This window comes from Propithecus coquereli, unplaced genomic scaffold (assembly GCF_000956105.1).
Source record: "Propithecus coquereli isolate 6110/MARCELLA unplaced genomic scaffold, Pcoq_1.0 Scaffold139, whole genome shotgun sequence".
Taxonomy (NCBI): Eukaryota; Metazoa; Chordata; class Mammalia; order Primates; family Indriidae; genus Propithecus; species Propithecus coquereli.
The window spans coordinates 5,836,912-5,853,338 of NW_012138191.1; the positions used below are offsets into that span (position 1 = coordinate 5,836,912).

Sequence of the window (16,427 nt, forward strand, 5' to 3'; positions counted from 1 at the left end):
GTGGTTATTAGCACTTGCTTGTATCTACAATCTCTTGAAGGAACTTAAAAGTCTTTCATTGGACCTCGTGTCTTTGTTGTATCACCTGAGGACAAAGTGGTTAACTTCATCACATTTTTCTGTTTAAAGGAACAAAGATCCAAAAGTTAAATTTAATCTATTGGCTTTAGGGCAGCATGAAACTAGTATATTCACTGATACAAACTATAAAATGTAGACAGACCAATACCACTATCAATGTTTCAATCGCTGGTGGCATCATTAACTGTTGATCTTTGAGAAAAACAAAGTTTACAGTTATGTATCTGCTTGTATCAACTCAAATTTGTTTTGCTACCAAACACTTCTCTCTTAAGTCTTTCTAGACAATGAGTAAACCTGGATGCATGTGTTTTATGAGGCTTTCCAGTAGGCAGACAAGTATATGTTAACTGAGGAACAATCTCTTTTGTTTCAACTTACCAGGACACTGAAAATAATTATTGCTAGACCTACTATTGATAGATGGGGAAACTGAGGATCGGCATGGTTAGTGATTTGCCTCAAGAGCACCCTGCTCAGGGAGGCAGGGCCAGGTCTGAAAACTTAAGTGTGCCTGAGGCCAAGCCTGCATCCTCATGGATGGGGACACTCCTGGAAGATGCTTAACAGATGTCACCAAGGAAAAGGCAAGAGCAGGGAGGGATGTTACAGGCAAGAAGATCATATCCACTATCAGACAACCAAAATGTCAAAAAGACATCATCACTGGAACACCAGCTCTTCCAATTCTATCCTTTGGGAAAAAGTGCGATCTCTTGATATGACAAAAATCAAGTAGTTGCTGCAGGTAGGACAACTAATCCAAATTAGCAACCCAGGAAGCGTCAATATCACTCAAACATAAAAATGTGAATTAAGGCACCATTAAGGAACTGCTGCTAACTTGACAACCTCCTTAGTGTAGGGGCTGACCTGTCAAGAAAGGGCAACATTTCAAACTAATCAACCCAGGGATCTCTCAGAGCCAATGGCAACAAGGCACAGAGAAGGGGGTGGCTCTCGGGGCAGAGTTCAGGCAGCCATACAGCCCTTCGGCCCTTCCTAGTGGGACAGGGAGTGTGGTACTCACAGCTGGCACTCGTCCCCCTTGACGCCTTTGGTGGTACAGAAGCACTTGCCAGTGTTGGTATTGCACAGCGACGCGTGCCCGTTGCACTTGCACGCTGGGGAGAAGGGGAAAGAAAGGGGGGGCGGTCACAACTGGCTGGAAAGATTACAACTATCAGATTTCTCCCAAAACAAATAATTTTATCTGAATCGAGTTTGATAGGAAAGACAGATAAAATAAGAGCATTTAATGGGTAAGAGTCATGATTTTTCAGCCAGTGACAATAATGTAAAGGCAACATTAAAGGAACCAAAGTCAAAGAACAGGAGGACAGAGAATGCTGGTTCCCAATGCCACCTGTGGCAGTCACTATTTTGATCTTTTCAATACTCTCTTTTTCACTACCATGATTCTTTCATTCATTCAATGAACATCTATGAAGTATCTCTAGTGTGCCAGATGCTGGGTGGGGACACAGACACAGTCTCTGGCCCACGGAGACATGCTGGAGACAACTGCCCTCTGAGGGGAGGGTTGGTCTGGCTGCCCTCTGCCTTAGCTTCTCCACATGGCCACATTTTGAACCCCAACAGGGCCTGGAACTAGGGGTCAGCGTTTCAGAGGCCTCAGGACTCACCATCCTTGTCCCGCCTTCTTTTTTGCCTTTACTGAAATTGACTCTTCCCATCCCCCTCCTCTGGCCATCTCAACGTATATCTACCTTTTTTCATTCAACATATAAGCTATGATAAATTTTATACTCCAGTTGAAATAAATTAAAATCTTTTTGCTCAATATCTTTTTCACTTTACACTCTGTTTTTCTGTGAGTAAATTAAAGGCATCAGGCTGCAGAGAGGTGTATTTTGTTTGTTTGTTTTTTTACACACAGGGTCTCACTCTGTCACCCATGCTGGAATGCAGTGGTGTGATCGTAGCTCACTGCAGCCTCAAACTCCTGGACTCAAGCAATAAGAGGTGTACTTTTAAAATAAATGCTGTGGGCCAGGCATGGTGGCTCACGCCTGTAATCCTAGCACCGTGGGAGGCCAAGGCAGGAGGATCGCTTGATGTCAGGAATTTGAGACCAGCCTAAGCAAGAGCAAGCCCCCGTCTCTACTAAAAATAGGAAAAAAAATTTAGCCGGGTGTGGTGGCACACACCACACTGCCAGCTACTCGGGAGGCTAAAGCAGGAAGATCACCTGAGCCCAGGAGTTTGAGGTTGCTGTGAGCTAGGCTGATGCCACAGAACTCTAGCCCAGGTGACGGAGTAAGACTCTGTCTCAAAAAAATAAAGAAAGAATAGATGCTGTGGAGGAAAAAAAATCATCAAAAGAAACCTATAAAACAGAATAGTGCATGATATTAACAAAATAGATGCTGGAGTCAAAAACACAAGTGTTCAACTCTTGGCTCTGTTGAGTCTGGGGGTGTGCAGTGCACTAGTAAAAAGCAAAGGCCTCAGTCAGTTTGCCTGGGTTTGAATCCAGCATCCTCCACTTGGCTCTTCTGTAACTCTGGGCATGCAACTTAACTGTTCTGAGTCTCAGCTTCCTTATCTATATAATGGGGATAACAACAGGACCTACCTTATAGGGTTGTTGCAAGGATTAAATGAGATAATATGTGTATGATACCAAAACACAGTAAGCATTCAATAAATCATGGCTATTATCTTTAGCCAAGGACTATACAATTTAAAGAAGAAAACATTAAAGATTTGGTGTTACTTGCAGTATTTTAAAACCATGCTTTCTATTGTGGGTAAGGACTCTGAAAAAATAAAGCAAGCTCTAAGTTCTGGACAATTATACTCACGCCCTATAGATATGACAGAGGAAAATCTGACTTTTCTAGATGGCAGCTGCAGATATGTGGATGATGGCACCCGGAGGTAAAACCAAGCCTACTAGTTAAGGTCAACACGTACTATGTGTGGTTCTCAGCTTGGCCACATCTTGCTGTGAGACATTGGGCAGGTTATTTGATCTCGGGGATAATAAATGCACCGGTGTTTTGAGTGGCTGTCAGTCAGCACAATGTCTTGTACACATCTATCACTCCACAATATCAGGTGCTCTGGTTATCATTTAATGTATAAAGTCTATTCACAAGGAGTAGGGAAAATATTTTTACTGAATACCTTTTAATCTGAACAAAGAAATTTTATTTAGGAGTAGTGGGAAATGACATTAGAAGGGTAATGATAATTGCTCACATCTGCTGAGTGTTGAGTATGTGTCATGCAATGCTCTGAATGCTTTAATCTCAACAACCACCCTATTATCCCCATTTTACAGATAAGGAAAGTGAACCCCAGACAGAGTAAGGGACATACAGCTCGAACATTACCTCTCTCCTGGCTGGTCTGGGATTATATTCTAAAGAGCCATGTTTAGGAGTCTGGAGGTGGGATATGGGGAGTAGGTAGAGATTTTCTTTGTTTTTATATTTATTTCCCCTGCTCAGAAGTTAAAGAGACTTTCAACTAGAGAATTCATGATATTTTTTAGCTGGAAACTAGAACAAATCAAACAACAGTTCATTGGTGTCACCTGTCATTTTTAAAAATAGAATTTATGGCTGGGCACAGTGGTTCATGCCTGTATCCCAGCACTTTGTTTGGGAGGCCAAGGTGGGAGGATGGCTTGAGCCCAGGAGTTCAAGACCAGCCTGGGCAACATAGTGAGACCATGTCTCTACAAAAACGGAAAAAAAAAAAATTAGCTGTGTTTGGTGGCATGCACCTGTAGTCCTAGCTGCTTGGGAGGCTGAGGTGGGAGGATCGCTTGAGCCAGGAGTTTGAGGCTGCAGTGAGCTATGATTGTGCCACTGTATGCCAGCTTAAGTGACAGAGTGAGACCCTGTCTCAAAAAAAAAAAAAAAAAAGAATAGAATTTATGTTCTAATAATAAAATGTTCTACTGCTTGCAGGCTTCTGTTGGACATGAATGGGGAAACATGGGACTATTTAAGTCTTTTAAATGTACTGGAAGTATCGAGGAGTCTGGCTTTAGGTTAAAAAACTGTGTGTGATTTTTCAGGCCCGACACAGTTAATGACACAGGCTTCATCTGGCTGCCTCAGGGGAAGGCTGCCCTCCCTACAGCAGACTTGGAGCACACACAGCACTACAGAATCTCCCAGGAAGTTGCAGTCAAGGACCCAGGACCCTTACCAGACATGCTCTTTCACGTATTTACATTCCTAGCCCCTGGAGCCTTCATTCCTGGGTCCCACACCTGAGGCCTTGGGCAGAGGTATTCTGCAGGTGCCTCTGCTATGAGGGCAGGAGAGGGCAACCCTAAAGACACTTTCCCCACTCCGACTCAGTACCCAGGACTTTCCTACTCCTAGCGCTTCCTCCTTGCAACCTCCGGGCAACCTGAAGATTCATAACACTGCTGGAGCATTTTGTTTGGGGCTCCCCCCACAATGACCCCCAGACCCTCAAGTCTAAGCTGATCCACCTAACCCTTGACTGGTGCACTGTTCCATGGGGGAAAAGGGAACAGGGCACTTAGAGTCAGTGCCTTCTCTGATTTGGGCTCCTTTCTTATACCACTGCAGAATGTGATTAAAGGCTTAACTCACATTCAGCTTGTTGCTTTAACCGGCTGTGCCAATACCTGGCAGCTCAGCTCCCACTCTCAGCTCAGATGAGCCCCTGACAAGTATGACTTAATAACAAATGCAGTATCCAAAACAACATGGCTTTTCTCCTCCTACATATTCAAGTCAAATAGAAGTATCATGTTCCTCACGGATTTGCCATCAATAAACCTGACCAATCTGACTTACGCTGACATTTCCCTCCATTGGTGGGATCACCATGGAAGCCAGATATGCAGGTCTCGCAGTGCTTGCCCGTGGTCAGGTTTTCACACTTCTCACAGATGCTCTGATTGATGCATTTGCTGTGGCCATTGCATTGGCAGGCTGGAAGAAAAAGAATTTCAAGGGGCCTATCCCATGGCAGAACTGTGTTCAATAACTATCTCTTTAAGTTCTACTGCCTCTAAATGTAAAATCACCAAAACCCATTAAAAATTAGTTTGAGAAATAAGATCAGAATATCAAAAAAGAGCTAGTCCAGGCAAATCAGAAATATATCATAGCAAGGTGATAGCCCATAGCAACATTAAAAAATAATTTTTGTTGTTATCAATTGTAAAAATAACATATGCTCATGATAGTATATTTGAAAAATATTTTATCCTATGAAAAATATAAGGATGGAAAAAATCATATATAATACCATCACCCAGAGACCACGGTTAACATTTGGTATCTGTCCTTCCAATATTTTTCTATACAGTTTTACACAGTTGTGCTCATTTTAATATTCAATTTTGTGTTTTTAACTGAGATCACAATTATTTTATCACACTATTTCATTTATTATAAATCTTTAAATCGAAGAATGATTTCTATGAATTGTAACAGTTAACCATACACTCTAATATTCAATTTGCTTTAAATTTTTCATTATTAGAAAAATAACCATCTTTATATATAAACATTTCCACAAGTAGGATTACTAAGACTCCTGATGGATATGGGACTTCACAACTAGAAAGGCATATGAAGATTGGAACTCTTAGGACTGCTCAGGACAGCTGCATGGGCTGTGTACTGCAGAACTCCAGGTGGTGGGGAGTGAACATTCACACAGCACACAACCTGCATCACTGTAAACAAAATCTCTGATTCTGCAGATCTGTCTTAACTGATCAATGTGATGCAGTTTTTCACCATCTTGGCAACTTTCCATGGCCTTGGACCTGCTCTGTTTATCCATCTGTTATCTACCCCATCCATGTAGATACCTGAGTTACAAAACCTAAAATGATTGCATTGGTCGTGACTGCACCAAAATCACTTAAGATGTGTAGGATATTAGTTTTGCTCCTGTGAAGATGAGTAATTGTATGGGACAAAGGCTAAATAGCACAACACACATACAAAATGTAATACCTGAAATCTTTTACCAAAAATATCTGTATTCTCGTTCAAGATTAAAAGATTGGGCCGGGCGCGGTGGCTCACGCCTGTAATCCTAGCACTCTGGGAGGCCGAGGCGGGCAGATCGTTTGAGCTCAGGAGTTCGAAACCAGCCTGAGCAAGAGCAAGACCCCGTCTCTACTAAAAATAGAAAGAAATTAATCGGACAACTAAAAATATATAGAAAAAATTAGCTGGGCATGGTGGCACATGCCTGTAGTCTTAGCTACTCGGGAGGCTGAGGCAGAAGGATTGCTTGAGCCCAGGAGTTTGAGGTTGCTGTGAGCTGGGATGACGCCACGGCACTCTAGCCCGGGCAACATAGTGAGACTCTGTCTCAAAAAAAAAAAAAAAAAAAAAAGATTGAAAAAATGTTTCTCCCTCTCTTCCCTTCAAAATCCCACTGAAATTACAGAAGAAATGTAAAAACAAGGATAAATCAACAAGAATGTGGGATAAGAGGAAAAGGTGCTATAAGAAGTATTGAGAGGTACTTCTGAAGTAATAAGGAATTTCCAGAAATTAAAGTAGATTGGGTCAATAGGACAGAAGAAGGGGAACTGAGACACCTATATCCTAAAAGTAGGAGGAGAGGACTGCCAAAATGACTAGACGCACTTTACCAATCAACAACTGAAAAATCCAGCAGAGGCTGGGAGCCAGAGCAGGCCTCAGGAGAGTGGTGGACAGCAGGAAGCGGCAGATGATCTGCTCTGTGCTGCCTGCTCACCAGGTGGACGAGGCATCTGTCCAGGGCTGTGGTGGGAAAGGACAGTTCTGAGTACAGTGGGGAGGCTAGGGAGGAGAGGTTGGAGTCAGAAAGAAAAAGCAGGGCAATGCACTAGCTGTCTTTATGTTGCCATAACACCCAATGTGGGGGTGGCACTTGGAACAACCACGAACATGCCAAATGCATTCAAGCATGTAGGTCCACTGCTCCTTCCTCCAACGAGGGAGGAGCGCAAACCAGTCAACAATAACCAGAGCAGACCAGAGCCAGAGAGTCCTGAGACAGGCTAGCTAGCTTTTCCTTTAGTACACCATACCACACTTTCACAACAGCTCAGTTCACCCAACCAGTGGACAATACTGATAACACATTCAGTCATAAATGCAAATCGACCTTAAGGATTCATCAGTATAAGAAAATTCTCAACCTATAAGCACCACCAGGATGAACATGCACAGTAACTAACCCTGAAGGAAGAATTAATGCAAGAAATATAAGAATGAAAAATACTAATCTTAGTTTATTCAAAGGCTTAAATTACTGCAACCATAAAATTAAAAAGCAAGCACTGAAAAAACCCTCACTATATTTAGAACCCTTGTAAAATGTAAAATAATAAATAAAACAAAATTAGACACAAAACAAAAAATCCTCAGTAGGTTAAACAGGAGAATACATATGGCTAAAAAGCTATCTGCAAGAAGATACTATGAACTGTACACCAACAAATTTGATAACTTAGGTAAAACAGACAAATTCCTAGAAAAACACAGATTACTAAAACTGACTCAAGCAGAAATAGAGAATCTGAATAGACTTATAACAAGAGATTGAATTAATAATTAAAAATCTTTCAACAAAGAAAATGCCCAGGCCCAGATGGCTTCACTGATTAATTCTGTCGACATATAAAGAAAAATTAATGCTAATCCTTCACAAACTCTTGCAGTAAATAGAGGAAGAAGGAATACATCTCAACTCACTCTATGAAGCCAGTAGTACCCTGATACCAAAGCCAGTCATCACAAAAAAAAGAAAACTACAAACCTTTACACCTCATGAATATAGACATAAAATCCCCAGGTAGCAAATTGAACCCAACAACACATTAAAAACGATTATACATCATGACCAAAGGGGCTTTATCTTAGGAATGAAAGGCTGGTTTAACATCCTTAAATCAATTAATGTAATACATAATATTAACAGAATAAAGAACAAAATCACATCATGTCAATAGTCATAGCAAAAACATATGACAAAATATAGTACCCACTGATGACAAAAACCCTCAAAAAAACTAGGAAGAGAAGGGAACTTTCTCACCCTGATAAAGGGTATGTATGAAAAACCTGAGCCAGTATCATATCTAATGGAGAAAGACTGAATTTTTTCCCCCTAAGAAAAGGAAAAAGACAATGATGCCCATTCTCAACCACTTTTATTCAACATTATACTGGAATTTCTACCGAGGGCAATTAGTCCCCAAAAAGAGAAAAGGATATCCAGATTGGAAAGAAAAAAGTAAAACTGTCTTTATTAACAGACGACCTGATTGTGTATGTAAAAGACCCTAAGAAATTCCCTAAATAGTAGAAATAATAAATGAGTTTAGCAAGTTTGCATGATATAAGATAAATATACAAAAATCAACTCTATTTCTTCACACTAGCAATGACCAATCAGAAGATAAAATTCAGATTACAATTCCATTTATAATAGTATGAAGAAGAATAAGATATATAATAAATTTAACAAAGTAAGGGCAGGACATGTACACTGAAAGCTATAAAACATTGCTGAATAAATGTAAATGGTAAATAAATGGACATTTCAGGTTCAAGGACTGGAAGGTTTAATATCATTAAGATGGCAATACACCCCAAATTGGTCAAGAGATGCAATACAATTCCTATCAAATCAGCTGGCTTTTTGTTGTTGTCACTGCAGAAATTGATAAGCTCATCCTAAAATTCATATGGAAATGCAAATAACCCAGAACAGCTTTAACAATCTTGAAAAAATGCTAACAAAGGTGAAAGGACTTAGACTTCCCAATTTTGAAATCAACTGCAAAGCTACAATAATCAAAACAGTGTGATACTGGCATAAAGAAAAACATATAGATCAATGGCACAGAACTGAGGGCCTGAAAATAAGCCCTTATATTATTCAGTCAACTGATTCTCAACAAATGCACCAAGAAAAATCAATGTTAAGAAAAACAGTCTTTCTAACAAATGGCACAGGAACCATATCCATAAGCAAAAAGAGTGAATCCCTACCTCACACCACACACATAAACATTAACTCAAAATAGACCAAGGATCTAACATAAGAGATAAGCCTATGAAAGTTTTCAAAGAAAACACAAGAAAAAATCTTTGTGATCTTGGGTTAGTTAGGCACTGATTTTTTAGATACAATACCAGAAATCACATGGGATAGAAACACTGATACATTGGAGTTAATCAGAATCTAAAAGTTTTGATTCCAAAAGATACCATTAAGAAACCCACAGAATGGGAGAAAATATTTGCAAATCATATATCCAATAAGGGACTTGTATCCAGAATTCATAAAACACTCTTACAGTTCAATAATGAAAAGATAACACGATTTAAAAATGGGCAAACAATTTGAATAGATATTTCTCCAAAGAAGATACACGAATGGCTAACAAGATGTTCAACTTCATTAGTCATTAGGGAACTGCAAATCAAAACTATAAGGAGATAACATTTCTCACCCACTAGAATTGCTATAATCAAAAAGACAGATAATACCACGTGCTGGCAAGGACATGGAGAAATATGAACCTTCATACATTGTTGGTAAGAATATAAAATGGGGGAGCTACTTTGGAAAACCTCATGCCTATTATTCTTCATTTCTACTCCCAGCCCCAGGAAAACATTAAATATCTACTTTCTGTCTCCATATATTTGCCTTTTTTTGACATTTCATATAAATGGTGTTATAGAATATATATAATACTTGGCTTCCTTTACACAGAATGTTTGTGAGGGTTACCCATGTCACAGAATATGTCAGTACTTCATTCCTTTTTATTGCCGAATAGTATTCCATTGTATGGATATAACACATTTTGTTTATCCCTACGCCAGGTGACAGATATTTGGGTTATTTCCATTTTTGCTTGTTATGAATACTGCTGCTATGAGCATTCATGTACAAATTTTTGGGTGAAATACGTATCCAATTATTTTGCGTATGTACCTAGAAGTGGAATTGCTAGGCCATATGATAACTCTGTATTTAACTTTTAGAGGAACTGCCAAACTGTTTTCCAAAGTAGCTACACAATTTAGTAATTCTACCAGCAATATATGAAGGGCTCCAATTTCTCCACATCCTTGTCAATACTTGCCATTATCTGTTTTTTTGACTATAACTATTTCAGTAGGTGAGAAGTGGTATCTCCTTGTGGTTTTAACTTGCATTTCTCTAATGACGAATGATGTTGAGCATGTTTTCATGTGCTTATTGGCCATTTGTATTTCTTCTTTGGAGTTATTTTTATTGTTGAGTTTTAAGGGTTATGTATTTTGGACATTAGACTCTTACCAGAGATATGATTTGCAAATATTTTCTCCCATTCTGTGAGTTGTCATTTCACCTGATATATTCTTGATTATTAATGGAAAAACACAGATTTAAATATTTCATTAAAAAGTTAATCCCTAGTAGATTAGAAATAGAATTGTATATCCCCCCAATCTCAGAGGAAAAAAGGAAACACAGAAAATTTAAGCCAGTTTAGTAGACAAAAAACTGGTCTCTCATGTTATTTTTCACTTTCTTGTTCTATCTTCTTTTCTAAGAATGGCTTCTTTACATCCCTTGCCCACCTTTTCTGTTGGGTCGACATTTAGCTTTTTTTCCCCAGAGGGTGGGGTCTTACATACTCTACATGATATTCAGTTTTTATATACTTTGCAGATATTTCCTCTTGCCTTTTACCTTTTTTTACAGTGGCCTTTCCCATAAAGAAGTCCTCACAAAGAGCCCCGTTGTCAATTGTACTATCTGACAGGTTCTTGGAGAAGTTCTTGCCCACTAATCTCTTGGTAGTCTTTGCACCTGTCCAGCCTCTCCCAACTGTTCTAGAAGCTCACAAGCACATTCCCGAGTGGTCACTTCAAGTATGAATCAAAGGCCAATTTCTCAGAGTTGGTTTCTCAGGAACCCGCTCTCACCCCCAGCAGGTCTAGGCCCAAGCCCAGGCTTAGGGGCAGCTCCTGGTCTGTTCCTTCCTGTACCAGTCATTGGAAGTGAAGGGGGAGGGAGTTACATGTAAATGATGTAGCTTTCAAGGTTTTATTCTTTGTAAATAGGTAGTGAAACATTTGCATTTGAATATACAAGGCATCTTACCTGGACAGTGAATGAAAGACCAGTTGTACCTGCTGTCCTCCAGACACATGCTGGAATTGAGAAGAGGCTGTGGATAGGAATTTCCTGTAGGGGCCTGTGAAGGCATCTTCACTGGTCCTTTATAGGAACCTTCTATGCATTTCCCTTTGCCAGTATTGCTGGGATCAGTACACCAGCCACAGCCTGGTTGCTCCAAGCAATGACTACAGGTACAGTAGCCTGAACAATTTTCAGCTGTTAAAAAAAAAAAAAACCACCAAGTTGTAATTCACTACCATAGAAAGATTTGAATTTATTGTATTTAATATTACCTTTTTCTCTAACAGACTATTCAACTTCTGTGAGTCAAAATTCCTATTCTATTGTGATCATTTAAATGAGACAATGAATTTAAAGAGGGCAATATTTTGCCAACACATAAAAGGGACCCTCCCTCCCAATGCCCAGACGTTGAGGCAGAAGGGATCTTAGAGGTTATCTACTAGAAGAACTTACTATACGAATTAGGAAATTAAGATATGGAGACATGGATTGAATAATATGACACTGAAGTTGGGCAAGTTATTTCTATACTCTGCGACCTATCCTACATTTATTTACTTATATCAATGTGCCTGATTCTGTATGAAGTTCTCCTCAGTCAGGACTATCTCAATGGTAGCCTCTGGACAAACCTGAGCAGAAGGTCAAGTCCGATCTTGTCCCTAAAATGTTCAGAGGCTGAGAGCACTGCCCCATGGCAGAGTTGTCATCCAGACACAGGGCATGCGTGAATGCACAGAGCTCACTTTTTCACTTACGGGGGCAGCTGCTCATCGTATACCACTCCATACACTGGCCGAAAGGGAAGGAGGCCACATAGGCATTGGAGTCCACACACTGCTTCATGTTGCTGCACCACATGCATTCAGAGCTGCCGCTGGTGCACTCTCCACATGCCGTCCTCAAGGCACATGGCGTCCGGCATTGTTTGGCACTGTGGTTTGCTGAGAATTATACCCAAGAGAGACACTTAGAGTTTCCACCATGTCAGCTAAGGTCAAACTTTTCATAGGTGTGTTGTGACCCATTAGTGGGTCATGAAATCAATTCAGGGGCTACACTAAATGAAGATCAAAATAAAAAACATTAGCGTCATCATGCACTGTTTACCAAGTGTATTTATACACTTGGTAAAAAAAATGTATTTCTTTTCAGAGGGGATTAAAGACAAAGATGAAGGAACAAGTGAACCTTCCCATAAAAGTAGAGATCTAAGCCCCTTAGAATTTGGGGACCGAGGATGAACTCCAGGGTTTTTATAACCCACCTGAATATGCAAAACCTATGTTTGTAATTTGGGGGAGAAGAAGGACGAGAGTATTCATTAAATTCACTGACACATTTGGGATTCAAAAAGGCTAGGCAGCTTCCCTACAGAAGATTATAAATCATATTTTTAGGTGACTTCTACAATGCTACGAATTCTCTCCTACACCTCTGTATTCTTCAAATTGTAGTACTTTCCTAAAACTGGATATGATGTAAATGGAGGCCACCCTCCCCAAATAATCCACAATTCCACCTGAATTGTGAGTCCCTCTGCAGGAGAGGGAAGTTTATCTTGGGCTTGTCTGCTTGCTGCAGAGGCTACCCCTGGGCCTGTCTTTATGTAGCTGAAATGTAGCCCAAAGAGCGATTCAAACCTGTGAGGCTACTCACAGCGTTTGTTGGTTCAGCATTCTCCCACAGCTTTCGTGCGGTTGTGGTTTGCGTCTGTCTTCTGTCACAAAACTGCTCTCATCATTTTTCTCCCCACTGATACTACCTTTCTGAAAAATGTCCCTGCATTGATTTCCTTGCTTTTCTAATCTTTCTTTTCTTTTCTTTTCTCTTATTTTCCTCTTTTGTTCTTTCTTCCAAAGCATTTCTCTGCCAACACCAGGAAATTTGCCTTTTGGGGCAATTCTTAACACTTTTTGTGGTCAACAAACCAATCAATCTCACTGTTAATTATATTAGGTTCTATGAGTAGTGTTAGTTACTTATGGTTTTGCTTATGGATCAAATTATTCAGAGACACAGACTATTTCCTATTTCCCTCTGCTCCTAAAATTCTGGGTTATACTCTGCTTCATATGCTTGAAATCAATATTCCCTATGTTTTCACGAATTTTAAGCATCTCAGTATTGAATCATATGCCTTCTGTGGTTTCTCTCTCAATAAATTTCCAATAGCACCTAATCCACCCGTGCACTTACCAGGCCTTTCACAGACGCTACCATTGAGTGGGTTGATGCAGGTTGCAGCCTTCAATCCGCGAGTACTGGGTTCTGACAAGATGCCACAGAATCCAGCATCACTGGGCTCAGATGGCATCCACTGTATTAAACTATTTGTAAACGGGGACATATCTTCCCAGCACCAATAGGACACATTGATCTTCCGAAGGCCAACCCATGGGGTTAAGGTGAGCTTGGACTATAGGCAAAACAGACACAACTATGAATAAACCAATATTGACCAAAGCAGGCTTTTAGATAAAAATACTAAGGTATACCCCAAAGACACAGGAAAACCTCCCTATGCCCTGACTCAGCCATGGTAGATTAGGATACATCATCACTTCAATATGGCCATTTTACAAAGAACAGAAATATAGCTCAGAGAAAATAATACATCAAAATTTTCACAGAGATTAATAGCAAAACAATAATCAAGTTCTGAAACTTCTATATCCTATACAAATGCTATGAAGTTTGGTCACCCCTAAATTTGGTTTAAATCACCATTCATACATGAGATCATCTTACCAATATTTATGAAATAGTGGTTATATGCCTATTCTCACATCATTAACTAAGCCTATCTGGGGGCCCTGGCCTGTTCAGATGATTGAAGATTCCCACCTTTAGCCATGGGGTACTGCTTGGTACTAAAATTGTTCTCCCCAGCTTTACTGAGGTATAACCAACAAAAACTGTATATATTCAGGTATACAGTTTGATGTTTTGATATGCGTATACATTGTGAAATGATTACCACAGTCAAGCTAATTAACATAGCCATCACCTCACAAGCTACCAGTGTGTGTGTCTGGCGGGGGGGGGCGGGTAAGAACATTAAAAACAACTCTCAGCAAATTTCAGGTATACAGTACAGTATTATTGACTATAATCACCATGCTGTACGTCAGATCTCCAGAACTTATTCATCTTGCACAACTGAAACTTTGTGTCCTATGAACAACATCTCCCTATTTCCTATCCCCCACCAAGCCCATAGCAACTACCACTCTGCTCTCTGCTTCTATGCATTAAGACTTCTTTAGATTCCACACATAAGTGAGATCATGCAGTACATGGCTTTCTGAACTTGGCTTATTTCACTTTGCATACTGTCTTCCAGGTTTATCCATGTTGTCATAAATGACAGGATTTCTTTCTTATTTTTTAAGGCTGAATAATATTGCATTGTATATATATACAGGTTGAGTAGCCCTAATACAAAAATCTGGAATGTTCCAAAATCAGAAACCTTTTGAGTGCCGACATGATGCTCAAAGGACATGCTCATTGGAGCACTTTGGATTTCGGATTAGGGATACTAAGTTTAAAAAAAAAAAAAAAAAAAAGTTTTTTAAAATCAAAGTAGAAAGTTTAGCCCAGAAATGAAAGACAATCCTAATTTTGGCAGTCATAAAACAAAATGTACAATGTATTTCCATTTTTCAAGGAAAAAATACACACACCTATTAAAAGATTTTTACTTTTAAAAAGCCCTTCCATAACTTCTCTTTGCCTTCATGGTAAAATTCAAACCCTAACAGCATTGTGGCCAAGGTCTCTTAGGATTTGGTCTTGGTCTCCTCTCAAGGCCCAGCTATAGTAAATCCCTCCAATCCAGCCTGCAGCCAGCCACACAAACTTACCTGCGGCTGACTCAATGAGCCATTCCCTCAATCTCTACCTCTCACATATGGGGGCACTAATACACAAAAACCCCTTCTCTCTTCACCTTTCCAAATCACTCCTGCTTATCTTCAGGGGTTACTTCTTCCCAGCTGTCTACCAGCTATATTAAGGCTAGGTTGGATGCCCATTCTTGTTTTTCCATACAAATCTAGCCTGTACAAACTGGGCTACATCTAGAGGTACAGCTGTGGAAGCACATCACACTTTAGTTGTCTCTCATCTGTCAGTCTTATCACAAGACTGTGAATTTCTGTTTTATAAAGATGGCCACAGGAGATGAGACTACCCAGAACTTTTTATAGCTAAAAAACCTGAGGAAGAGAGAAAAGGGACCAGAGGTCTATCTGGGGCCAGCTGGGATGATTGAAACCTTCTCATTAGATATTCCTTCAGAGATGTGCATTCGAGTTACTGGTAGAGACACCAGGGTAATGGGCAAAGCTGTGAGCCATCGATCCACTTCCCAAGGGAATGAATGACTATGGGTAAGGTCAGCTGACACCCAAAGACAGAATACTGGAAAGGGCCCACATTTGGGGGTGAGGGGAAGAAGAAAAACAACATAGTCTCCCATGGAGATTATGAAATTTGAAAAAGCTATCAAAATATCGTAAAATACCAAATGTGGCCACAGTATCCCCCGAGGTAAGCACACTAAGAATGTGTTACCAGTGTTTGAGTGTCCATACCAAATCAAAGTTGCACTGGAAAAAAAGACTGATAGCAAAGTAAAATACAGGGCACCTCCTACCAGTTTCAGAATGGCCCTTCAGATGGTACGCAGAGGCCACACATATTAGGACCCAGAGACACTTTCCATACCTTCACACGAAGAAGGCTGCACCCAGGGAAGTGCTGCTCTCAACTCCTCCCTGCTTGACAAGAACATTTCCACTGAGCTTTGCTGTACCACAGCCAACACTGCTAACAGAGGTTTTCTCTAAGAGTGCCTACTTAACTGAGGGTAGGATCACAGTTTGGACTTCGGACTAAAAATGACATTACAGAATATCAACTACAAGCCACCTGAGAGCACTGGGTGGACGGGAAGAGAACTTGAGCCTCCCTGAGCTCAGCAACTCTTGATGAGAAGGTGCTGTCTTCTTTTGGGCTGGCCAGGTCTTAGAGAAGAGACCTCAATGCATGTACATTTCTTAGCAGTGACCATACAATACTATGCACTGTAATAATACCTTAAATTTAAGGAACTCAGGTAGCTAAATTCAACCTGGCTAATTAGCAGTGACCTC

General features: G+C 40.2%; 1 protein-coding gene across 1 annotated transcript in view; it reads right to left on the bottom strand.

The window, feature by feature from the left end:
* Window positions 1-16,427, bottom strand: part of ATRN (attractin) — a 169,432-nt gene that overhangs the window by 63,860 nt on the left and 89,145 nt on the right. Inside the window, exons 14-18 of the mRNA XM_012639248.1 lie at window positions 13,465-13,684; window positions 12,024-12,209; window positions 11,224-11,457; window positions 4,893-5,030; window positions 1,110-1,205 (exon numbers count right to left, since the gene is read on the bottom strand). Coding sequence (XP_012494702.1) covers window positions 1,110-1,205; window positions 4,893-5,030; window positions 11,224-11,457; window positions 12,024-12,209; window positions 13,465-13,684 — 874 coding nt within the window. The remainder of the gene's footprint in view (window positions 1-1,109; window positions 1,206-4,892; window positions 5,031-11,223; window positions 11,458-12,023; window positions 12,210-13,464; window positions 13,685-16,427) is intronic.